At 42.4% G+C, this 26,671-nt stretch overlaps 1 protein-coding gene across 9 annotated transcripts in view; it reads left to right on the top strand.

The window, feature by feature from the left end:
• MBNL2 (muscleblind like splicing regulator 2) overlaps positions 1-26,671 on the top strand; it is a 63,283-nt gene that overhangs the window by 17,892 nt on the left and 18,720 nt on the right. For 4 of the 9 annotated variants that reach the window (XM_060233602.1, XM_060233603.1, XM_060233600.1 and 1 more), the window contains exons 2-6: positions 4,963-5,127; positions 7,562-7,762; positions 10,814-11,077; positions 18,606-18,659; positions 19,343-19,496. In XM_060233602.1, the coding sequence (XP_060089585.1) occupies positions 4,963-5,127; positions 7,562-7,762; positions 10,814-11,077; positions 18,606-18,659; positions 19,343-19,496 (838 nt within the window). The remainder of the gene's footprint in view (positions 1-4,962; positions 5,128-7,561; positions 7,763-10,813; positions 11,078-18,605; positions 18,660-19,342; positions 19,497-26,671) is intronic. The other 5 variants (XM_060233606.1, XM_060233607.1, XM_060233604.1 and 2 more) reach the window with 3 other exon arrangements.

Below are 26,671 nucleotides of genomic sequence, written 5' to 3'. Positions count from 1 at the left end.
CTCTACTTCTCCTCCCTCCCCCCTCCCTTCCTTTGTTATGTAGTGTTGCTTTGAAATGGAAGTATGTGAAAGAGATTATAGTGCCTTCTCAGACTGGGCACCGGGGGAGAGGCGCCTTGCCCAAGGCCAACCGGCCTGAGAACGATTTGTAACATCAATGTGTGAATGTGCCCTGCATAGTACCCCCTCCCTAAAGAATTCATTTGAAGGATACCTTATATGATTACCTTTTACTGTATGTTCCTCAGTCTCTCAATCTTTTAGCTGTTGGAAACAATGATATCAATAAACTAGAAATTTTTTATCGAAAAGGTCTCGTTATTGAATCAGCTGACTTGACACTACTGCTCTTAGAAATACCTCTGTGGATCTTGAACCTTCTCTGGACCAGGGGTAGAATTCTAGCAGGAGCTCCTTTGCATATTAGGCCACCCCCCCCCCCAATGTTGCCAATCCTTCTGGAGCTTACAAAAAAGAGCCTTGTAAGCTTTTGGAGGATTGGCTACATCAGAGGGTGTGACCTAATATGCAAAGGAGCTCCTGCTAGAATTCCATCCCTGCTCTGGACCAAGATTGGTTGCTGCACTGCAAATTTCAGAGTATTCTTAAAATGGCCTCCATTTGAGGTAGGGTTGCCAGGCCCCCATCAGAGGAGGGGGATCCCCCACTCTGGAGCTTCTCTCCCTGGTGCCAGTTAGCTGACTGCAGGAGGACTTAATGGCAGAAAAACTAGGTCTTGGCCTGCATCCCTAGCAGTGCAGCATTGCCACTTCTGATGCACACCAGAAGTGGCATCACATCGCTGGCAACACAAGGACATTCTGGTATTCAGGCAAAAATTAAATGGTAAAAATGACTTCTGCCATAGAATTTCCTCCAAAATACTAGAGTGTCCCTGCATTGCCAGCAATGCAATGATGTTACTTCCGGGGCATGCTGGAAATGATGTCATTATGTCATCTGCAATACAGGCCTAGTTTTCTTGCTGATAAGTCTTCCCTCCTCACTCCCACTGGTTGCCAGAGGGTACCTGGCAATCATAACTTGAAGTCAGCAGTTGTCCCCTTTCTTTTGTCATCTCTGTGATTTAAGTACTTGTATAATGTAAAAAAAAAAGCCTCTGCAAATTGGTGGCTTATCAGAAACTTCAGACCAGTTAATTATATTGCCTTTGTCAAATCACTTCCCTGAAGATATCAAGCTGGTCAGAGACCTCCTAACTTGAAGTGGGTGAACCTTTTCCCTGGCTGGCCAGATATTCTCCTTTAAGAGTATCACATATTCCAAAATTCAAACCTCATATGTCTGCTGTATCCTCTCAGTAAACTGGATGCTAAGAGGAAGAATCTACAAATGCTAATACACCTGGGCTCTATATATGACGCTAAGCAGGGGTGGAATTCTAGCAGGAGCTCCTTTGTATATTAGGCCACACACCCCTGATGTAGCCAGTCCTCCAAGAGCTTACAAGGCTCTTTTTTGTAAGCTCTTGGAGGATTGGCTACATCATGGGTGTGTGGCCTAATATGCAAAGGAGCTCCTGCTAGAATTCCATGCCCATACTAAAGTATGTTCAGATGTAGTCTAGAACTAAAGAATAGGATCTGCCTTGGCGGGTGTGACAAAGAGGAGCTTGTCCAGCCCGAGCTGATTGACATCTGGTGGCCTTTGGCAAGAGGGACTGAGTGCCAAGGATACTGCAAGAGATGGCCATTCTGGGTCTGCTGCAGCAAGAATTCCAGATTTGGGGGCTTTAGTGTTACCAGAGGAGGAAGGCAAGCAGTCCAATGAAAACTAAAGTCTGGAAGAGAAGGCAGACTGGTGAGATTAGAGCCCCTGCCATGATTGAGAGGTTCTAATCTGGTATCTGCCCTGACCTGGCTAGCCCAATCTTATTAGATGTCAGAAGCTAAGCGAGGTTGGCCCTGATTAGTATTTGGATAGGAGACCTCCGAGGAAGTCCAGAGTCGCAGTGCAGAGGCAGGCAATGGCAAAGCCGCCTCTGAAAGTCTCTTGCCTTGAAAACTCAATGACAGGGGTGTCGAACTCATTTGTTATGTGGGGCAGATCTGCCGTAAATGAGACCTTTTCAGGCTGGGCCATGTGTATCATAAAAGGTAATGGCAGGTAGCAGAGATATAAACTTGGCACTTCTTGGTCTTAAAGGTGCTTTCTTTGTATCTCTCCTGGGCAATCCAAGGAAGTGACCAAAGGAAGCTCTGGTTCTTTCCTTCCTTCTCCAGGAGACCAAGAGGGAGAGGAGATAGGATTGGCTCAGTAGCTCTGCTGTACAATGGAGAGATACTATCCCTCCCCCCTCCTCCCCAAGGGAGGAGCCAAGGGAGAAAATAGAGGCTTTGCTCTGTAGCTCCTGCGCAATTGAACAAGCCTGGAAAAGCAAACTGTTGTGCAGAAGGAAGCAAGAGAGAGAGAGAAGGAAGCAAATAACGGTGAGTTGCTTGTGGGCCTGATAGGAGCCCTCTGGGGGGCTGATTTGGCTCCCAGGCTGCATGCTTGACACCCCTGCTCTATGGGGTCACCATCAGTCAACTGTGACTTGACAGGATTTTCCATCATCACCAATCTGGTGTTCAGGTTAAGAAGCCTGGCAAAACCCTACCTGTTTCTAAGGAAAGATCCTGAATAATAACAGGCCGAATCAGTGTCATGCAGAAGTGGTTTAAAACTGTGGAAGCTTCTGTTCTTCTAATAAGTGAATGTGCACTTCAAACATAACTTGAAGCCTTAATTAAGGTATAAGAAGATAAGTGCTTCAGCCCAGCTGTTTCTTGTCTGTGTTCAGAATCTCAGGCAACTCTCATAAGTTAAACAACTTACGTTGTTCTCTTGCCTCAAATGTTTCTTGAGTCCTGCTGTAACTCAAACAAAATTACCTCACAACAGCAAACGCTGGGTTATACTAAGGCTTTCACACACACAACCCATATTTTCATGCTGGAGAGGTGGCATAGGGCAAGTTTATTGCCACAAGCCTTATTCCTCCCCCCCCCCCCAAAAAAAAAAATTATAGGAGGCTGCCTCAAAGGGTTGTCACAATAGGCCAGGGGTGGCCAAACTGCAGCTTGGGAGCCACATGTGTCTCCTTCACACATACTGTGTGGCTTTCGAAGCCCCCACAATCCTGTCAGATGGCTTGGAGAAGGCGTTTCTGTCTCTTTAAATCACTTCTCCAAGTCAAGCCAGCCAGTGGCTTGGAGAAGGCATTTAAAGTTAAAATTGTTTTCTTTCTACCTCTCCCTCCCCCATCTATTTTCGTTCCTCCTCCCTCCCTCCCTCATCTTGTGGTTCTATTCTATGTGGCTCTTACATTATTCAAGTTTGGCCACCCTTGCAATAGGCCTTGGGTTCTTCTCTGTTTAAGCCCAAGAGCATACCCGAGAAATCAGCCCACCATGTCTCATTTCCTGCCAGGTCTCTGAGTGCCATTGGCATAGGGAAGTGTATGTTTAAGTGCATTTCTGTTTCAGACATAATTAAAAACGTTGGTTCCAGCCAGCTTTCCTTCTGATGGAAAAGGGAAGGGGGTCACTTTTGACCACCAAAAAAGGCTCTGCCCGGCATCAGGGACAAAGCCCTGACCTGGGTGGGCCAGACCGACTTGATCCTGTCAGATATTGGAAGCTAAGCAGGGTCAGCACTTGGATTGATTAGTGCTTAGATGGGTTGATACCCTGAGGCAGTCAGTGGCAGACCACTTCTGAATGTCTCTTGCCTTGAAAACCCTACTGGGTCCGATGATAAAAAGAACCGGTCCAATTTCATTTCGGATATGAGCTATCCTTCTTCTAGGGACCCTCTTCCATATTCATAGGGTCAGTAGACTTGAAGTGCTGCAACAATTCCTGGCTTCCTCTGGTGTTTTTTAATTTTCTGTGGAACTCACTGCCAATTTCTATCAAGCCTACTGAATCTTATCGTCGGCCTGGATTCAGAAAGAATTATGATTTATGGATAGTAGCTGTGTTGTGCACTGGATGGTTTTCTAATTGCATTTTTGTACTGTAACACTGTTATGAATTGTTGAAGACTATATATTATACTGAGAAATAGTTTTTTTAAACGGAGAGAGTATTTTGTTGCTTTCCCAGTTGTTGTACCTCCTTGGTCCCACTATCTGTTGAAAACCCTACTAGCAGGGGTGTCAAACTCATTTGTTATGAGGGCTGGATCTGACATAAATGAGAACTTGTTGGGATGGGCCATGTATGTCATAAAATGTAATGCCAGGTAATGGAGATATAAACTTTATAAGGGACAAACACAAGTGAAGATTTAAAAAAAAATCCTAAAACATGCTTAAAGTATTAGCACTCTTGCAATATTGTGGTTAGTATCAAAGCAAGCTATCCCTTCTCCCACTTTCTTCCCAAGGGAGGAGCTTCAGCCAATGGAGAAAATAGAGGCTTTGCTCTGCAGCTCCTGTGAGACTGAGAAATCCTGGCAAAGCAAGCTGTGGCACAGAAAGAAGCAAGAGAGAGGGAAAAGGAAGCAGACTTCCTTGTGGACTTGATAGGAGCCTTCCGGGGGCCTGATCCGGCCCACAGGCCACATGTTTGACACTCCTGTCATACAAGGTTACCATACGTTGGCTCTGACTTGATGGCATTTTCCACCCCTGCACAGTGGAACTGGGTGAGATTGAGTGGGAAAAGATGTTTGGATCCAAGCCAGTCTCTTGGGACTGTACCTATTGGCAGAAGTATTGTTTTGTTATGCAGCTGATGATCATGATGCTAAACGCAGTATGCTGACAGAAGTCTGAACTCATTTCATTTGCGCCACTTTCTGTGTAATGCGATTAAATGGGGATGTGACATCTTAGATATAAGCCAAGGAAGTCACTGCTGTCCAGAAGTCATCCGATTCCTCTGAAACCCTAAATCATTGCAGATGCTTTAATAAAAAACAAACCCAAATGGGTAATAATATACCATTTTGCAGGGCCGTTGCACAAGAGAAAACTGCAAATACCTTCATCCACCAACGCATTTGAAAACTCAGCTAGAAATTAATGGCAGGAACAACTTGATCCAACAGAAGACTGCAGCAGCAATGCTAGCACAGCAGATGCAGTTTATGTTCCCAGGAACACCACTTCAGCCAGTGGTAAGTACCTTTCAAGAAACGATAGCCAGTTTGCCCTGCCTTCCTAAGCCAGTCCCAACCAGGGGTGGAATTCTAGCAGGAGCTCCTTTGCATATTAGGCCACACACCCCTGACGTAGCTAAGAGCTTAAAGGCTCTTTTTTTGTAAGCTCTTGGAGGATTGGCTACATCGGGGTGTGTGGCCTAATATGCAAAGGAGCTCCTGCTAGAATTCCACCCCTGGTCCCATCTAACCTGTCAAAAGTATTGTGGGCATGCAGTATTTTCAGTGCCACTTGCGCATTACCTTTGTGTTGCATTTATGAAATGTGCTGAAGAAAATTTTACAGGCTGTTTTGTGATTTTTTGAAAAAAGGAAAAGCTCAACAGTTTCTGTATATATTAACTGTTGCATCTGTTTGGGAACTTTGTAATACTTCCAGGGCCAGGCAATTTATTCACGATTAAGGCTGTTGTTGAAAACATATGATCTTACCCACAGAACTGTGGCTGATCTGCAAAATATGTTTACAGTCTGCATAGTTTAATTAATATGATTAACATAATTTGAATTAACTTTAGGAGAAGTAGCGATCAGGGCTTTTTTTGAAGCAGGAACTTCTTTGCATATTAGGCTACACACCCTCATGTAGCCAATCCTTCTAGAGCTTACAGAAGGCCCTGTACAACAGCCCTGTAAGCTCTTAAGAGGATTGGCTACATCAGGGGTGTGTGGCCTAATATGCAAAGGTAGCTAGCATTGAAGGATGTTCCCCCCCCAGTTTCGTTCCGAAATTATTGGCCTAAAATGGGAAAATCTTAGAACAGACTACAAAACATTTGACATGTAGAAGTCATAATAGATAAAAGATACGATGAGCTTGTATTTCATATTGGCATCATTGTCAGTAATCCTTTACAATTTCATCATCGTAATTTCAGACATATCTGTGAAACAGATGTCTGCAGGGCTAACAAGAAATGTTGTTTCTTCAGGAGGAAAAAAAGTTTGGAGTCGCATAAGAAAATGCATAATTGTTATTCTTCCCCCACATTCCCCAAAGAAGCTCCAAAGAAGTCATTGGGGCACCCATAGTGAGATTTGGATAACACCTATGCATTTCTTAAAACATAACTTACATTTGTCCTTCCCTAGTATAATTGAAAGCATGCAAGCTTAGTGTGCCTTCATGTATAATGAACCGTAGTTCTGATTAACAGAGCCATCCTACACAGAATTACAACCCTCTAGGTCTGTTGAAGTGAATGGGTTTAGGAAGGCATAACTTGGTTTAGGATTGTACTGTAATTCTCTGGACTGAAGGCAGATCAAAAAGATTGATTTCATGAAAGATCATGCCAGCTGTGTGCCTATTACAGTTCTATCCCAAGTAGAGTTGCATCCTTGGAAGGTAATTTTTTTAGTGGACTTGGAAGGGTATAACTTTACTGAGGATTGCACTGCAAATATTCCATTCACTTCACTCCTTATTAGTTTAGACAACAGCTCTCCCCTTGATTGTATTCTTTCTCCATATTTACAGTACATTTTGGTGTTTGTGCCTGCACCCCTTCCCCCAGCCTTGCTGGTTCTAAGCATCTGCAAGCTGAACTGCTTATATAATACCATGAGGTCAAAGTTTATATTGTGATGTCTATTTTAGAATGTCTGGACTTTGTAACAGTAGCCACCACCTCAGCAGAATGTGATATATTCTAATGTTAGACATGCTAGTGATGATTTTCAAACTGTTTATTGAAGGGATTTACCAATGAAATTACATCTGTTTGGAAACACCCCGAAGTTCTGTATGTTGAGCCTGTTTGGAAACACCCCGAAGTTCTGTATGATGTTACACACACTGTGTAATACCTTCTTCCAGCAACTGTTGGGTCTGTCTTCTGGAAATTGCAGCTTTGTACCTTTTTCTAACAAATTGTTAAATCATTTCCCTACAGCAAATGCCCAGGAAGTGTTAAGCTTTGCAGAGATCCCCATGCTGGTTTGACCCATTCTGTTTTGTCTTCTGGTGCTTTCCTCCTTAAGAACAATAATTTGTCTTAATGATAGGAAGTGTCAGTGTGACCTGCTAGCTGCCTTTACTGCAACATGTACTCCTGCCATTGTCTGAGCTGTGTTTGTGCAAAATGATTTTCCTGTATGGTGTGAACTGTTGCAGCAGTGTAAATGTAAGTGTGCAGCGTGAATTACTCATTGCTGGAATACTTGTGCTGATGGAACATCTCCACAACAGAAATGTTGTTCTGAAAACCAGCATCCAGACTCAAAATGCAGCCAGTTTAGACAGATGAACTGTATCTAATAATTAGATATGCAGCTTTACCACGACACAAGTGAGTGTGGAAAAATGAAAGCTATTAAATGGCAAGAGCGAACTCTACTTTCCTGCAAGATTTTCACATTTTTCTCTGTCTCTTTCTCTTCTCTTCCTTAGCCCTCCTTTCCTGTAGGGCCGACAATAGGATCCAACACAGCGTTAAGCTTTGCACCATATTTAACACCTGTCACTCCCGGGGTTGGATTAGTTCCTACTGAAATCGTTCCCACGCCACCTGTCATTGTTCCTGGAAGTCCCCCTGTCACAGTTCCTGGGTCCACAACGCCACAAAAACTCCTCAGGACAGACAAACTGGAGGTATGGCAAGTGTCACTTTGCTGAAGCATGCATTTCATACTTAGTAGACAAAGAAGTTAGAAAGATGCATGCATTTAATAAACAACGAAGTAAGAAAGAAAATTTGTTTTTTGGCTTACAGAAACAGTAACTAGCCGCTGTTTCTGCTCAGCACAGAAACTGTAAATACATTGCCTATTTTGTACTTGCACAATTAAGGTGGGGTAGGCAAGTTGGTCTGAAGCAAAAATTCTAAGCCCAGTGGAATCTTTGAGACCAACAAAGTTTAAGACCAACAAATTCTGGACTCAGACTTTTTTTCTATAATGGGAAATAACTGTATCATTGTATGTTACACTTACAATATCAAGGTATAGAAGAGCATTGAAGTTAGCGTTAAGCATGGGCATGAACTGGGAAAATGGAGGTTCATTGGAGATTCATGTTTTGGGGTTTTCACGAAGCTCCAACAGACGCCTCCACTGGATGAACCAGTTCGTGGTTTGTCTGGTTCAGAGTTCGGCCCCGTTGAGAGTGAGCTTCAAAGGCATTTATCTGCCTTTGGAGCCCACCCCCAGGTTGGGTTACCAACTGGAAGTGAGCTCTGATGGTATTTAAATACCTTTGAAGCCCTCCTCCAGATCAGGCCAGCCTGACTGAGCTCCTTTATAGGCCTTTGGAGCTCGCTCTGAGAGCAACTTGAATGAGGTCCCAGACCGAGCTTTGAAGGCTTTTTTAGGCTGTATATGCCCTTATATGGGCAGGCTCCACTCAGTGGTGGGCTCTGAAGGCCTATGAAAAGCCCTCAGACCTCACTCTGAAACTTCAGGCTGGCCCAACCCAGAGGTGGGCTCTGAAGACATTTAAATGCCTTTGGAGGCACCCTTACAAACCCTCCCTGAACCTCACAAACCTTCGGGGAGGGTTTGGGGAGGCATGCTCTCCCAAACCATTGGTTCAGGAAGCACAAACTGGTCTGGTTCGTGCTTGAACTACGGTTCATGCTTGAACTGGCCCAGTTTGTACCCATCCCTAGTTAGCACAGCAAAATGCATTGCCATTTGCAGTTTTAATGGGAACTAAGATACCCAAGGTATGCTATTGTTGATAAGAGTATGTACCTGCAGTTCTGACTGAATAGATTCTATTGACCGTATAGTACTAGATTGTCTTGTATTTTCAGATTTAAGATCTAACTTAATTCTGCTGTCACTTGGAGCTGGCTTTGATTCCCCTAGATGATAAAAGTTTGTTGTTTTTAAGACACATAGAAAACCCAGTTGCACAACGTATTTAATGAGCCACCTGTCTGGTTTGTCTTACCAGTGTGTGCGCCTGTTCATGATGATGGTTGAAGGAATTGTAATTGGATTGCTATTAGTCTATATTTTTTATATTACACAATCTTTGGATTGCATTGACAGTGCTGAGTCTTTTACAGAGAAAGTGCCTAATAAATGCAGAAAGTAAGGACAAGGGAAAACTCTTTTGCAGTTTGGCTCTTTAAGTCTGCTAGTAAGATTGCAGAATGATTTCTCAGAGTAGGAGGGAAACAAAAACAATGTATTGGGAAGATCTTGCACTTCCACCCAACCTCTTGGCGTCTGTAAACTGGTAAAGAACATTTAGGTGTAGATAAAGATAAGGGAGGAGGAGGAGTGTGAATGTCCTAAAGTGAGCCAGTGGGTAGCGGGAGGGAAGAGCATTTGTTTTTTTCCCCCTTCTGGACAGCAATCAGTACTGTTTGTTGCTAGGTGTATAGCAAAGAACAAGAGAGCTTGTTTCTTTACATTTCCCTCCACTCATTTCTAAAAGGCTGTACCAGAAGCAAACAGGAACAGCGGAGAAAGGTTTCAGTGCTGTTTCTAGAAAGGCATATATGTCTTGAGTCTTTTTCTTTTTTTTTGCTGTCAAGTCACAGCTGACTTATGGCAGGGTTTTCAAAGCAACAAACTTATTAACATAGGTGGTTTGCCATTGCCTGGCTCTGCGTAGCGACCTTGGTTTTTCCTTGGTGGTCTCCCAACCAAGTACTTGCCAGGACCGACTCTGCTTAGCTTCAGATATCTGAGATTGGGCTAGCCTGACTATCTAGGTCAAGGCAAGTCATATTTAGATAACTTTAAATGGTCTTGAAATTTGTGAGTACATATTAAAACATCAACATTTCCTAAAGTATACCAAGGATGCAGATAGTGAGAAGATAAGTACAGATTTCTAGTCTTCAGCTGGTGTATTGTGACCTTACCTAAGGTGGGTGGAACCAACAAAATAATTCCCATCACAAAGAAGGATTACAAGTGAGTAAAGGAAAAGAAGAAGGAAAGAGAGAGGGAGAAACATGTAAGATACAGAATTAAAGATTGGATCCCATGTAAAATTTCCACCCTACTGGTGGTGGGGGGATCTTCATCAAATCCTCCCTCTCCTACCAACCCCCAGCTGTTCCTGGGGATTCTCTGGGAGCAGCATAGCTGGTGGAGGGGGCGGGATTTCAGTGTACAGGGGGCGAGGGAAGCAGGGAAGTCCCATTTCCATGGATGGAAATCCTTCCCTGCACAGAAATTGCAGGTGGGATCCAAGCCCAAAATTGGATCCCATTCCCACAAGTGGGGGATAAAAGTCAGTCCTCTAAAGTAGGGATCCCCAATCTTTTTGTGCCTGCAGGGACCTTTGGCATTCTGACACAGCATTCTGGGCACAGCCACAAAATGGCTGCCACTATGGCTGCTGCAGGAGGTGGAGCTAGTCACAAAAAGGATGCCGCAGCTTACCCTCAGTCACTCAAGTGAATAACCTTGTGTTGTGGTGGCAGCTGCTGCCAAAACAACATTTTTAACAATCTGTACAGCCAGATTGTTAAATATCCAATAGCCATTCAGAAGCTTTTCTGGGTATAAGCCCCACCCCTTTCTAAAAACACTTGGCAGCCACCAGGTAAGGTGTCAGGTAGGCACCATGGCACCCACAAATACCATGTTGGAGACCCTTGCTCTAAAGGTTGGAGACTCTTGCTCTGAAGGTAACTACAGTTGATTGAGAATGCCTAACGAATGTTGTTTTGCGCCCCAGGTATGCAGGGAGTTCCAGCGAGGAAACTGTGCACGTGGTGAAACCGACTGCCGCTTTGCACACCCAGCAGACAGCACAATGATTGATACAAATGACAACACCGTAACTGTTTGTATGGATTACATAAAAGGGCGCTGCATGAGGGAGAAATGCAAATATTTTCACCCTCCTGCTCACTTGCAGGCCAAAATCAAAGCCGCTCAGCACCAAGCCAACCAGGCCGCAGTGGCGGCCCAGGCTGCTGCTGCCGCTGCTACAGTGATGGTAAGTGCAAGGCTGTGTAATTATGGCTGTTGCGTTGCTTAAGAGTATTATTGATATCCTTTATAGAATGATACTCAATTCCCAAAAATATAATTTTCTATTACGAACAAGACAACCCCCCCCAGCAACTCAATACCCTCCCCCTTAGCTATTTCAGCACAATAGGTACCTTCTTGGAGCACAGTGAGCTAAGTTTCTGTTGCTTTTACACTCTTGTCCTGTTAACTTTACCTCTTTTTCGTTCATTTATTTATTTTACAAATGGCTCTGGGTCACATTTTGGTGCTCAGAAATCAGAATGAACAGGCCTGCTAATCAATGCTCCCTCTAAGTTGTGGAGACCTGTGAAAGTTGTGGAGACTTGTGAAATTCTGCTTTGTGACTACTGGCATTAAAGTTGTGTGCTACTGCATCAATTAGTTTGCTCTAGGCCCATCATTCCTGAGCTAAGACAAAAATGTGTGAGCTGGAAGCTAAAAAACTGTGAACTAGCTCACACTAACTCAGCTTGGAGGGGAACACTGCTGCTAATTTATGTAGGCAACACTTGAATAGTCATCTCTGGGCTTAGATTCAAACTACTGTGAATGGAAGGGAGTTTGGGGAAGAGGTCTTCGCTGCTCTCCCAATGCAGCTCTTAACTCCCATATGAAAAGTCAGAGGGTGAGGGACCCTTAGCAGCAATATATAGTCCCCGACCTCTCTCCACTGGAGTAAAAGCTTGCATGAGAGAGGGGGGAAATGTCAGCTCTTTCCACCTGCTCAGTACACCACGTCCCAGGGTGCTTGAGGTCAGGGGTGGAATTCTAGCAGGAGCTCCTTTGCATATTAGGCCACACCCCCCAATGTAGCCAAACTGCCAAGAGCTTACAAGGTTCTTTTTTGTAAGCTCTTGAAGGATTTGCTACGTCAGGGGGTGGGGCCTAATATGCAAAGGAGCTCTTGCTAGAATTCCACCCCTGCTTGAAGTTACTGCATATAATATTGACTTTTTGCTGTGGAGGAGATCCTTTCCAACTTCATTCTGTTCAAGGCAGCTCGAATCCCAGCCATGACAGAGATGTGACTGCAAAGAAAGGTCAGCTATTTGATCATGGCAAAATGAATAGAAAGTCAGTGTCACAAAATTAGGGCTAGATTGAGCCTCTGTCCCCTGCTAAATTTGTTGCTTTAATTTCTGCAGCAGAGGTGGCCAAATTGCGGCTCGGGAGCCACCTGTGGCTCTTTCATGGCTTGGAGAATGCATTTGAAGTTAAAGTTGCTTTCTTTCCCCCTCCCCATCTATTTTCCTTCCGCTCTCCCACCCTCCCTCCCACATCTGACATTCATGTCTTGCTGCTCTCAAACGTCTGATGTTTATTTTTTGTGGCTTTTATGTTAAACAAGTTTGGCCACCCCTGTTCTACAGTAAATTAGCTTCTATGGTTGAATCTTTGGTTCTGTTTTTGTTTCCCGTGAGACAGCAGAACTCTGCTGGTGCTGTGATCTTCTGCTACTGATAACCCTGTACATCATTTTTGCCTTAACGGATGTTTATACATTCCAAGGCTTAGTGGTGGCACTATCAGAGTTTAATTAGATAGAGTATCTGGGACTCTCTTAGTCAGCCTTGATTCTCTGAGTCACCCTGACCTTCCCTGACCTTTCTGACCCTAGAGATAGAAACAGTGAGCTTTGTCATGCACCTCAGAGATGTATGTCAGGTGCTTGTCAGTTGATTGACAGTTAGATTGGATGGGGAAAGATACTTAATGTCTGCATTTCGTCTTGTTTGTTGTTGTTCTGTCCAGCCACCCTCTTTTCTGGGTCTTGATGAGAGCATCCAATGATATCCTTTATGCAACTAAAGTCAAAAGCACTGTCCCGCATCAGATTCCTTTCTGCAAAGACATTCTATCAGAAATATCAAAATAATATTTTTATTTAAAAAAATAATTTCCTTTGCTTCCAAAGAAAGGCTGATGGGTATGGTCCTTGAAAGTAGGTCAGGAAGGGCATAAATACTGAGACCGATTTCCCACTAGCCTTACGCTGCTGTCATGCTCCTCTTCTTTGCAAGGCTTCTGTCGGATTTCACACTATCTGCCCCGGGGCTGCAACTAGCTTCGCCTTTTTCACACGGCAAACAGAAACTGGTTTTTAGAGGATCTTGTTTGCTGTGCAAAAAAGGTGGAGTGAGTTGGAGCCACGGGGTAGATCATGTGAAATCCAACAGAAGCCCTGCAGAGAAGAGGAGAGTGAGAGCAAAGTAAGGCTAGTGCGAAATCGGTTTGGGTTTTTTGTTTCCCAGTACTGTGTGGCCTGGCTGCGTAGCCTTGTGTCAGGCATAGATCTCGCAAGAGTTGTCCTTGAAAGGGCAGCTTCTGGGAGAGCTCTCTCAGCCCCACCCACCTCACCGGGTGTCTGTTGTGGGGGAGGAAGGTAAAGGAGATTGTGAGCCACTCTGAGACTCTGAGATTCAGAGTGGAGGGCAGGATATAAATCCAATGTCATCTTATTATTATTACTACATTGTAATATATAATGAAATAATTATACAACTCACAGCCCGGTTGCTAACAGGCCATGGACCAGTACTGGTCCATGGCCCAGGGGTTGGGGTCCACTGCACTAAAGGCACCTCCTCCCAGTTTCAAGCAAAATGGACCAAGGGGTACAGTTTCGTGGGCCCTGCACAAGGTACACCCAGCCATCCTACTTGCAGCTAGATAGACTGGGAGGCAAAAATGGCCCTGGAAAAAGGCCACCCCCACGAAGGAGGAGGGAAAGAGAAGGAGCCAGCAAGGCCCACAGCTTTGTGGGGTTCTGTGCCTGGCTTGTGCTGTACACGAGGCTCTGGTCCGTTGGCCAGGAAACCTGTTAAAGAGGAAAACCCAAGATTTGGGATCCTTAAAATACCAGCCCTTGATATTCCTGAATATTTCCAGAAATATATGAGACACAGATGCTGGTATTCCCAAGAATCCTGAATGCCTCTCTGGATACCCAAATATATCCAGAAACACTGATGAGCTATTTTTTGGGTATATATCTGGACTGGATACATCCAGATGCAAATCCCTATTTGGTGATTTCTTACTACTTTTGGAATGTGCTAGTTTTTCTAGCAATGTTTATGGTGTCTGATGGTAGCCAAGTGGTATTTATAGGGTTAGATAAATAAGAAGCAAGCAGAATTTTCATCTCATGAAGAGCTTGCTCAGCATACAGATCAAAGAAGCATTGTCCTCATTCCTGGCACCGGCCAAGTCATTAGACAAATGTGAGTAGTGGCCATTGTATAGACAGTGTATCCAGTTTCACTATGACGCCTTTCAGAAGAAACACAGCACTGTCAATGAAGGCTTATATTCAGTGAAGGTCTACCTATGCCTATCAATGGAAAAAAAATTCGTTATCAAAAGTCGGAACTTGCTTTTGGAGGAAAAAAAGACACCTTTAATATGCCCAGCACGCTACAGCATTAAAAAGTGTAATTCGGAAGTGTGCATAGAACACGTCTTTAAGTGTTCCCCACCTCCAGATTCTTGTGTGGGAAACATCAGAGTTATTTTTATCTTTCCCTGTCAGCAATTCCCCACTGTTAACCTGAACTCTTCATTTAAAAAACAGTGCACAGCTTAGGGGTGAGAGCCGCTGGTAGGGAATTTGCCTGGGAGTATATTTGCTCTTTATTTAGTAATTTTTGCTTATTGGCAATTTATGTTCTAGTCCTACGAAACTTATTTTTCTCCTTAAACTTAACAGGCTATGTTGCCATGAAGTATTTAATGTAATGAACTTATTCTGTGTCCCTTTACTGATTTGAGGTTTTTAGTAAAAAAAATCCACTTTTTAATCTCAAAGGACTCCCACACACTTAGAAGAGATATTAAATCATAAAATGCACAATGCATTTATTCCTCCTTCTCAACAACAGGAGTTTCAAATTTGACATTGCTACCTTAGCATACTGTAAATTCACCAGCAGAAATAACAACGAAAACAGCCTAAATTTAAAACCACCTTAAATGGCACAAGCTTTTTGAAAAGCACCCTGAAAAAACTAACAAAGACGCCGCAAAGCAAGACTTACAGGGAAGAGAGTTCCATAGTAGGGGGACAACCAAGGAGAGGAATACCTGTATCATGTACCTCCTCCCAATTTAAGGAGAGCATGGATCAAGGCCTCTCCAGATTGTCTGAGCGGTCACAAATTTATGCCAGATAAGTTATTTTTAATGTATTCTGGTCCCAAGCCAGTTGCGGGCCTTTGCGATCTGAGCTAGTACTTTGAGTTGGCTTGGAAACAAACTGACAACTGTAAGAATGTGGGTGCCATGTACTCAAACTGGCTAGACTCCTATCAAAAGCTGAGCAGCTACATACTGAACAAGTTAACATTTCCAGTCACTTTTCAAACACAGTCCCCGCACTGTGTTTTAATAGCCTGTGTCCTGAGCGTGGTCTAATAGTGAAAAGCTGTACTTCTAGACGTATAACTTGCATTAGTAAACTACGTAGTATATATTACATTGATTTAGATTTCTTCTTCTGAGGTGTTTTTGGGGATTAAAAATGTGCTCTTTGACATTGTTAAGAGCTAATTAAAGTACAGTAGCACTTTAAGAGATGAACAAGTTTTTCAGATTATACACTTTTGAGAGTAAAAGTTCCATTGGTCGTAATTGACTTTCCTATTCCTTTGATGTATGGCTTGAAAGGGACAAAGCCCATTGGATCTAGCCCCTCCCATTACCCAACAGGACCAGCCATTCTGATTGGTTAGCCCCTGTCTAAGCTAACCATAGTATGCTATAATCAGAAAAGCAGGGTGTACCACAAGAAGGTCCTTTTGAAATAAAGAATTGCTGTTGGCTCTCAGGGAAATTAAGTTTGATTACTGCAGGAAAATGCTCATATTAAGCTATGTGAAAATGCTAACAATGCAATCCTAAGCAAAGTTGCATCTTCTACGTCCAGGGCTTTTTTTTTTTTTTAAGAAAAAGCCCAGCAGGAACTTATTTACATATTAGGCCACACCCCTAATGGCAAGCCAGCCAGAACTGCGTTCCTGTGTTTTCTGCTTAAAAAAGAGAAAAAGCCCTGTCTATGACTGTTCAGCTGCTAAGGATGAGACTGTGACATAGGAGGAAGAGTAGTAGGTAATGGTTCGAGTAACTAGCAAGTTACATGAGGAAGCTGTGCAACCACAGAACTAACATGCAAACTGAAAGGGCTTTCGTGTTACTGTATTGAAGTTTCAGTCTAGCTTCGCCTAAAGATAATGAGAAACATTATTGGGATTTGGTGACTGAAATATGAAATGACATCAGATGTCACATGGGCCAATCAATCCATCCCACCCACTTTTTTGGATGACCATTTCCTTTGACTATTCTTTCACCAATTCTGAACTGCTTTTTTGAAAGTGAAATTTTGCAAAGACGAAAAGAAAAGGCAAAACATACATGAGTAGATTTTGTAGTGATAGAAATGCAGCAATTGCCCTTGGCAGGCACTTGTTCTCAATTAGCATCTCAATCAATTAGCACCATGGTCCTTCCAGAGGGTCTTCCTCTTATTTAATTTAAGGTACAGGCCTCAAGTGGTTCCATTACTTTAGGAGGCTCTGTTCTGGCTGTGCCTCAAGGATTTCTTGCAAGCCTGAATTTTATTTAGTTATTTCAATATAATATACTAATGTTATTAATATTATTTCATTACACTATGTATTAACATTTCCAGAGAGGGTAACCTATTGTGCTGACTGTAAAAATTGTTTATTGATTTATTGACCTAGTCCATACTTTCTCACTGAATATAATTTTAATACTAAGAAAAACGTGACATGACCAATGCTTCCTCTAAGCCGCAGAGTCTTATGAGCAATAATTCTACTTTGTGAGCTACTGGCAGGGCTTTTTTATGTAGCAGGAACTCCTTTGCATATTAGGCCACACACCCCTGCTGTAGCCAATCCTCCAAAAGTTTACAGAGCTCTTAGAACAGGACCTCCTGTAAGCTCTTGGCTACATCAGGAGAGTATGGCCTAATATGCAAAGGAGTTCCTGCTACAAAAAAAGCCCTGGCTACTGGCATTAAAGTTGTGAGCTACTGGCATTAAAATTGTGAGCTACTGCATAAATTAGTGTGCTCTGGGGTCATCCTTTCTGAGCTAAGACAAAAATGTGTGAGCTGGAGCCTAAAAATCTGTGAGCTGGCTCACACTAACTCAGCTTAGAGGGAACACTGGACATGACAGATGTTTTCTATCAGAGGCAGTAGTCAGACTGCCCTCTTCCTTAATGTGTGGGATAGCTGTGGAGAGCCCATGTAGATTATTTGTACCTCCAACATCTTCAGTCAAAGCATCCACCAGGGCTGGAGAGACCTCCATTTGGAACCCTGGAGAGCAGAAATGAAGTGAGCCACATGTTTCGATTCTGAGGTAGACTTTTTTATAAGGCAGCTTCATGTGTGAAGATAGATGGGTGTAGGGCTGAAAAGAGACCTATGCCTGAAATCTTGAAGAGTCTCTGCTTGTCAAAGCAGACAATAAAAGTATTGTTTGACTTTGTACATTAAGCAGTTTGTTTCCTTCAGGTATTTCACGACGTGTCATTAGCCCCCTGACTTTTAATTTTGAACGTCAAATATAAGTTTTCATTTGCAAGGAGTAGTGTTTTTCTGTTAGTATCTTTTACTGAAAACTTGGAATAAATTTTGTGATGAAACACCCCTAATTAAATATACAAATGCTTAATTAAATATAATGTGTGTTCCTCCTTAACTTAATTTTGTAAGTTTGTTGAAAGAAACCCAAGGTGTTGTTCCTTAGCATAATAATAATAATAATAATAATTAAAAAAGAACTCAAACTGAATTTGGTGATAAGTTAGTGATCAGATATAACTAAATCAATGTAGCAGAACAAAACTGATGTTAAAGCTTCTTCACATGTACATTTTTGTTAATATATTTGTTCCATTAACCCTCTTAAGTTTATTATACTTGTGCTCATTCTATTAGATAAGAAATAGCTTTTTAGTTCTTTGGATTTTGAATGTTAGTGTTTAGTGTTTGAAAGTTAATTTAAACATTTTAATATAGCATAACTATCAGAAATTCTTTTAGGAGAACTATGAAATAACTATGCTTTTCTGTGTAGCGGTACAGCTTTATTGGAGCTTATAAATGCTTAATGGTGTCTGCAAGCTGCTGTTTTTAATCAACTTTCCTAAATTTCAAACATCTATATTTTACTCTCTTATATGCTTTTAACTAAGGTATAGTAATGCATTTTTGCTTCAGTACTAATTCAAGGTGTAATATTCATCTCTTTAGAAAACAAAAACATTTTTGTTGTTGTGCATGCCTAGTGTTTTGTATGTTGTATATTGCATTCAGTATATTTTTTTCCTTCTCACCTATCCACAATGCAATGCCGTTCCCATGATGCACCTCTGCTTGCTGTTTACCTGTATGTTAATTCGCTTGAATCCCATTGGCCCACTGCCATCATGTGCTCGCTGCCTGTTATTAAAAGACTCAGTCGACTGCCAAAGCAATGAAGCGACCTCTCGAAGCAACTGTAGATCTGGTACTTTGACCTTTCACCTTTTGCTTTGCATGTAGCTTTTTTTCCAAAATGCAAATAATTTTAATGTTAACTGAATTCTCTCGTATTAGTAGTTTTATTTTTTTGTAAAGAATCAGTATTTAGCCATCTCATTTTCATATGTAGTTGTTGCAAAGCGGCTTAACTTCTTCCTTTAACGTGGTTTCATTTTTAAGTATAGATAGATATAAAAGTTGAAATGAGGAAAAAAACTGCCTTTGTCATTGAAGATGTTCATGCTATACTAATTGACATATCTAACAATACAGAGATATTTAAATCTTTTTTTTAAAAAAAAACAACCCGACATAATGTGATACAAGTGCTGTTTTTCTCCTACGATTTTAAGTCCCGTTTTAAGACAGAACTTTTGTTTCCCTTAAGCTCCCATTTGTCTTGAAAAGATTTCCCCACCAAGTTATTGTGATGCTATAATTTTTAGTTTAATTGTATCATGCTTTTTACTCTAACAAAAAAAAAAGTACTATCCATATGACATGGCTGCTGTTTTGAACTAATGTGCATGGCAAGGCATCTTCAACCGATTTTTAAAAAGTTACCATGTTTTTTTTTAAATATATACATATATATATATTTTAAAAGTTAGAGACCATCTTGTAGGCTCCGTTTACCTCACTGTGTTTTTATCCCCTTCCCATTTGCAGGCTTTTCCTCCTGGCGTCCTTCACCCTTTACCAAAGAGACAAGCTATTGAGAAAAGCAATGGTGCCAGTGCTGTTTTTAATCCCAGTTTCTTGCACTACCAACAGGCTCTAGCTAGTGCACAACTGCAGCAACACGCAGCGTTTTTTCCAACAGGTACGCCGTTTTACGGAGCTTTTTTTTTAAAAAAAAGAAATTACCATAAAACTTCCACAGCAAAGAAAGTTCTGTGTTGCCGACTCACTGAGCTGCCCAACTGAGTAAATTGGCACAGAATTGTTTAGGATTGGATATTAGCAAACTGTTTTGTTTTTACTACTTCTGAAGAATGAGGCCTTGGACATTCTAAGAATCAGGGCTTTTTTTGTAGCGGGAACTCCTTTGCATATTAGGCCACAGACCCCTGATGTAACAATCCTCCAAGAGTTTACAGGGTTCTTAATATAGGGCCTACTGTAAGCTCCAGGAAGAGTGGCTACATCAGGGATGTGTAGCCTAATATGCAAAGGAGTTCCTGCTACAAAAAAAGCCCTGCTAAGAATGCTAAAAAGTCCCCCAGGTTAAGGCCCCAGCATTTTCAGCTGAAAGGATGTAGTAGGTATTTTGAAAGATCTCAGCCCGAGACCTTGGAGAATTGCTGCCAGTCTGAGTAGGCACTGAGTAGACTTTGATGAAACAGTGGTCTGATTCAGTATAAGGCAGCTTCATGAGTTCAAGAAAGCACTTAGCATTGGTCTTTCTCATTTGTTGGGACTTGGGTCTCCTGGAAGGTTTCTGCATGCACAAGTGGAATTGTGGGGGGAAACCTCACGCTACTTCCCTGCATGAAGTTAAACGTGGCATATCTTGAACTGTTTTTCCACTTGAGCAGGACGTTGTGCAAGCCATTTGTGGACAATTTAAGATACAGGGAGGAAAGTGCTAGTTATTGTGTAAGATCTAACACAAGGAGAACTGCACCAAGTGTGTTTACATTCCCGCTTGTGCATCACTGGATCCAAGCCAAGCTATTGTCTGTTCTACTTCTGACAGATTTTCTCTGCTTGAAGTGTGTTCAGTAACACACCATTCTACCACAGGTTTACTGGGAATTGAGGAGAAAGGACCCTGCAGGAGAAAGCAGACATAGTCAGATTTGCTAGCAGGGCAATTTTTGTAGAAGAAGCCCAGCAGGAACTCATTTGCATATTAGGTCACACACACCCTGACATCACCAGCGTTTCACACAGAGCTCTTTTGTGGGAAAAGCCCAACAGGAACTCATTTGCATATTAGGCCACACCTCTGGCACCAACCCAGCCGGAACTGCATTCCTGTGCATTCCCGCTCCAAAAAAGCCCTGCTAATATTCGAACTCTTCTGATATTCCTATAAAAGTAATGGGTAACCTTAGACCAAAATGAGAGAGGAAGGAAGAGCATGTGAGTTCTGTGTTTGTGAGGACACTGCCCAAAGACGAAATCTGTGATCAGGCAATGGCAGAGAGCATAGGTTATGAAGAATCTCCTGCCCTCTTCAGACAAAACTTTGTTCTATACCCTTTCCTCTTTGCCCTCTGACATCTCTTCGCTTCTCCACAGTGTTTCAAATTATCCAAAACAAAATCGGAGAAGCAGAATAAATTATTGAAATAATCCATTTTGCATAATTTATTCTCAGAGTATAACCTGAGTTGTTTTGTTGGCACAAAATTGTGGCTCATTTTGTGCAAGAGTACACATAGCAGGTTTGATGGAAGTCGGAAAGGTGCTTTTAACATATCAAGTTATCCTAAGTCATGTGACAGTGTTAATTTTTTCTAACTGTTGCTGTGCAAATCTCTTTCTTGGTTCTTTGGTCAACCACTGGGGTTTAAATGCATTAATATGTGGTTCATCTGGAATGGAATACTAACAAGACAGGAGTTCCATTGCCCATTTGAACTTACTTTGCAATGGCATGCTAATTAGATTCACACCTTTCAGCTGAAGCCAGTGATCTTAGAAGGGTGGAACGCAGTTTAGGATACATTCTGTTAGACTTCAGAGCTATTGTGGGCATTGTTGCAGTCTATTAAGCCCCATAATAAATCGAGAATTGTAGTAGTTTAGCCACTCCAATAATGTAATGTGATGTCTGAAACTGAGGGATTTCATGGAAGACAGCAGGGGCAGATTCCATGACCAGATGCATATTTTTCTGATTGCCGAAAAAGCTCATGTGCTCGCATGTTCTTCAAAAAATCACTCAAAACATTGGGTTGGGTTGAACCAGGCTTCCTTGCTCAAAGCCGTAGAATTCTCCCTCTTACTACAACTTCCGTCCCACATGGCTTGTGTCCACGCATGTCCCCATGATCTGTAGCATAGCTTTTTTGGGTGCTTGGAGGAGACCCCTGCACCTGCCCCCCCCTCCCAGTGGAGTACCTGGTTGAATCCAACACAATGACACCATCAGTTCTGAGAATGAAGTTAGCTAAGAAAATATCATTCAGAGTTTTAGTAATTCCTCCTTGTTTTATTTCTGGGGAAGAAGATGGACACTATAATTCCTGCATCAAACTTTCACAAGGATAGTACCAGGGCTTTTTTTGTAGCAGGAATGCCTTTGCATATTAGGCCACACATCCCTGATGGAGCCAATCTACCTGGAGCTTACATTAGGTCTTGTACGAAGAACCCTGTAAGTTCTTGGAGGATTGGTTACACCAGGGGGGTGTAGCCTAATATACAAAAGGGTTCCTGCTACAAAAAAAGCCCTGGATAAAACCATTCCCCTACTGGCTAGTAGTACAGTAGCCTGTGCATATGCTAAAATGGTAGTTGAAGCAGTAAACATTTTGGGATATTTGTGCTGCCAAAATTTGAAGTGAATCACCCCTTTGTATCTATCTCAGGATTAAACTAGTCAAGATATTGGAAAATCTGCAGTCAGGTTTTCCCACCACTTGTTAAAGCTAAAATGGAGCCACACGTGACTTCAGTTTAGACACAATAAGGAATGCAGGCTTGTAACCATTACCTGTTGCATCAATGGCTTGTGAATGTAGTCATAAAGTCTTATTAGATTTATTTGTACTTTTTTTGTAGGGAAAAAACTGTATATGTCCAGGTATTTTTTTAATCTTATTCATCCAGCGGGCAGGAATAAGAATTAAATACTTAAGACTTCTAGCTGTTTATGTTTGCTATCACATACATAGCCTGGGAAACTCCCTAACACTCAAATTACCAGCTTCACAGAGTGGTTGTGTGAATAGAAACAATATGCATCACAGTAAATCTTTACTGATTTTTACAATGCCGTAGTACTTCTTAAGATATTCTTTGAAATGCAGGGGTATTTTACAGGGGTTTTTGCTTTGCTGTGTTTTGCATTTTTCTCGGAGAGTCCAAGAACGTGTAATTCTGTTCTTTGGCCCTGTCATGAAAACTACTGGGAAAATGTTGCAACATGTGATGATCATTGTAGGGGGCAGTAGAACCTGAACTGTGGTGTTGTAATACAGAAAGGTCCACACCAATCTCATTTACCATCATTAAGCATGTTTCTGATCTATAGTGACCCCTAAAGCTTTTCACACCCTAACTGGGATGGCCTGGACTAGCTCGATCTTGGAAGCTAAGCAGGGTCAGTCAGAGTTAATATTTGGATGGGAGACCGCCAAGGAAGATGCAGGGTTGCCATGCAGAGGAAGGCAACAGCAAATGACCTCTGAACATTTCCTGCCTGGAAAACCCTAGGGGCTCACCATAACGAGTTTTCTGCGGGCTGACAGCACTTTCCAGCCACTACCACCAAACATGGGTGGTTACTTTCCATTTCATGCTCACCAGGGGGTGGAATTCTAGTAGGAGCTCCTTTCCATATTAGGCCACACACCCCTAATGGAGCCAATCCTCCAAGAGCTTACAAAAAAGAGCCTTGTAAACTCTTGGAGGATTAGCTATATCAGGGGGTGTGGCCTAATGTGCAAAGGAGCTCCTGCTAGAATTCCACCCCTGATGTTCACCCCAGTAACTACCAGTCGGTTTTGTAAAGTTCTGGCGCTTAGCCTTCAAGCACATAGCTTTGCCTCATCATGTGCAGGGCCTCTGCTTCCACTTTGGGGCTTCTCCAGCTTCCTCTCGTACTGCATTTCTCTGCCCCCCAAACAGAGCAGATATGCTCCTTCCTGCACACAGACATTGAATCACCAAAGGGGGCAGGGAATCCCAATCAGTAGCTACATGCTTCTCTCGGTAAAGTTGGTTCCCAACAGAGAAAACTGAGTCCAATTCGCTACCTGAAACGTCCTTTAAGCTCTTGAGACCCTAAATTATAAAAAACGTAGGTCCCAGAAAACCCACAGACAAGCAGTGTAATGACAGCTTATTCCCCTTAGCACATTTTTCACACTAAATAAAAGCAAACTGGAGTGAGCGATCAGTTTGCGAAACAAAGATTTAGCCTTGCTTTCATCTTCCTTACTTTTTAAGTGCTTTGATGCCATTGATGGGTTCTTCGGTGTCTGTGACCAGTTAATACTTCTATACTAGCCCCACATGAAAGTGGGAAGAATTACTCCTAAGTATCTCTTTACTGATGGGCAAATGTATGTATGTATGTTTTTGTTTTGTGGTGTTAGCTGAAATTCCCAGTTAGCCTATATGAAAACATTGGCGTAGCTTTTTCGTTCTCTTGTTTTTCATTTTTCTCTTGCGTTCATTGCATGCTATTGCTATAGCCCACGGCCTGCCAACACATTGATCCTTTCAGAATTATTGTAGAGTAATTGATTTATGGATTGTAGGCTACGTTAGTGTGCATTTAGAATAACTATTCGGTAATATGGTGCCTGGTGGTTTAATGGTCTCAGAAACAGTTTTTTGATTTTTTTTTTAAATGCAATTTTTCTTTTCTTTAAGTGAGCAATACTTGGTTAATTCTCTGGAAGTTGTTCATTCATTATAAGGTCATTCATAGTTTGCTGACTGTAGGTTATGTTTCTCTTTCACTTAAATGGGAAGAAGATTAAAATTTTGGTTTGGTTTTTTCTTTAAAAAAACCCCTTCTTGTTACAATTTGCAAAACACATCAGCTTGGAGCCTTTGCAGCAACACTCATGGAAAGGAATCTTCTGATCCACCTTTTCCTGTTGCAGCCTGCCACACTCCCTGAAATCCTGCCCATGGGGGTTGGTGGACTCCTAGGAACAGCATAGGAACAAAGGAGTGGCCTGCAGAAAGAGAGGGGAGTTGGTGAAAATTGCTTTCCTCATTCTGCTGGTGGAAGTGCCTTCTTGTAAGTTAGAGGCCAGAGCTTTAATATGCTATCACTGCAAAGCGCTACACCAGTTCAGTTTAGTGGTTAAGTGCACGAACTCTTATCTGGCAGAACCGGGTTTGATTCCCCACTCCTCCATTTGCACCTGCTGGAATGGCCTTGGGTCAGCCATAGCTCTGGCAGAGGTTGTCCTTGAAAGGGCAGCTGCTGTGAGAAGCCATCTCAGCCCCACCCACCTCACAGGGTGTCTGTCGTGGGGGAGGAAGATAAAGGAGATTGTGAGCCGCTCTGAGGCTCTGAAATTTGGAGTGGAGGGCAGGATATAAATCCAATATCATGTATATGGAGCGCCTTCTCCCAGCATGCCCCAAAGAACGCTGAAGTTAGAGTAGATTCCAAGGTTAGCAAAGCATATAAGAAAAATAATGGTGTATTGATCACTGGATATGATCAGAGATATAAAATACTAAAAAAATCGACTTCTTGCAGTTGAGTGCTAATGTTTTTGGATTTGGTAGCCAGTGACATCTTGAGTATGGGTTGGATCCACTAAAGTGTTTCTGTTAATGGAAAGGCTTCTATCCACAGAGTGTGACTTTCTCATCACTCTCACCTTCTGCAGCCCCAAATGCCCCCACCCCCATGCTGTTCTTAAGGGTCATTTGAGTCCAAGGAGCATCATAGAGGAGGGAGATTTTGGACTTGAAGAGGATAGGGGAATTAAGGAAGTTATGCTTCACTGAGAGAAATCCTGTCAGGAATGTTTTCCCAAGAACTAAGTACAAAACCTAATGTTGCCTTATTAGTGTGTAATACAAATATACTTCAGTGCTATTTATATTTATTTGGGAGTAAATCACAATGAGTCGAATGGGGCTGATTCCCAAAGATGGTGCATCTGATTGTGTAAAGTGCTGTCAGGTCGCAGTTGATTTATGGCTACCCCAGAAGGTTTTCGAGGCAAGTGAGAAGTGGAGGGGGCTTGCCATCGCCTTTCTCTGCAGAGCTTTCCCTGGTGGTCTCCCTTCCAAATACCAACCCCGCTTAGCTCCTGAGATCCAATGAGATCGGACTATACCACACCCCCTTCCCTCCCCGGATGATTATTATTAGTTGGCTCAGAGCGGAGTACATCAAAATAGTAATATAATCACAATAAAATTACAATAACTTCATAATAAAACCGATTTCAGCATTTAGTAAAGTGCAACAGGATGGTCCAGCAGGCTGATATAACAGAATAATATAGCAAAATAGTACTACAGAATGGCAGATTGGCACTACAGACTCGCACAAAAATAGCACCACAAAATTGCGGTCTGTGCTAAAACCTTCCACACCCTCAAACACAGTGGAAATTACTTCTGAGAAAACCTGCATAGGATGAGGTAATGGAGGTGGAGTTGTAAGCGTTCCTGCCAGGAAGTGAATTTACTGAACTTGGGAGGATTTGCTTCTGAGTAAAAAATAATTAAAATTGAGCTATAGATAGTGGGTTGGATCCCATAGATTTATTCCACTAAGGGTAGCCTCTTCCTCTAGCTCACGGTGCCTTCCCCCAACACTAGAGGCTCTGGAGGAAGGTCCTACTCTTTAGTGGGACAAGTCCATAGGATACAGTACTGGTTGTTGTTACATGATCCACACTGTTTAGAAGCCTTTAAAAGGTCTAGGGCTAGATCCTATCGCTGGAAGAAAATATTAAATGAAGCGTTGCACAGTGCCTCCTCCAAAGGGGGGGGGGCAGCTTATGACATTTTTAATAAAACAAATGTTTAATTATTTACAAATATGCGAGCACATGTTTTGAGCATTAGCATCTCTCTCTCCTCCCAAGTCTGCGCTACCTTTCTGTTCAGCTTCGTATACAGTCTTCACCCAGGAAACATACCTCCCAGTTCCATGGCAGAGGCTCATTTTTGTTTCCCAGCAGAACTGGTATCAAACGTACTGCAAGACTGGTTTTCAAAGAATGAAAACAACCCAGCTGCCAAGGTTCTTTTCCATATCTTACAAAGCTCAAAAGAACTCTCAAAGCAAAAATTTAAAAAAGGGCGCAAAGGTTTCTGAATTGGTGCCTGTCCATC

This window comes from Heteronotia binoei, chromosome 3 (genome assembly GCF_032191835.1).
Source record: "Heteronotia binoei isolate CCM8104 ecotype False Entrance Well chromosome 3, APGP_CSIRO_Hbin_v1, whole genome shotgun sequence".
Taxonomy (NCBI): Eukaryota; Metazoa; Chordata; class Lepidosauria; order Squamata; family Gekkonidae; genus Heteronotia; species Heteronotia binoei.
Note: the sequence above shows the minus strand (reverse complement) of the source record. Positions and strands in the feature narration are given on the sequence as shown.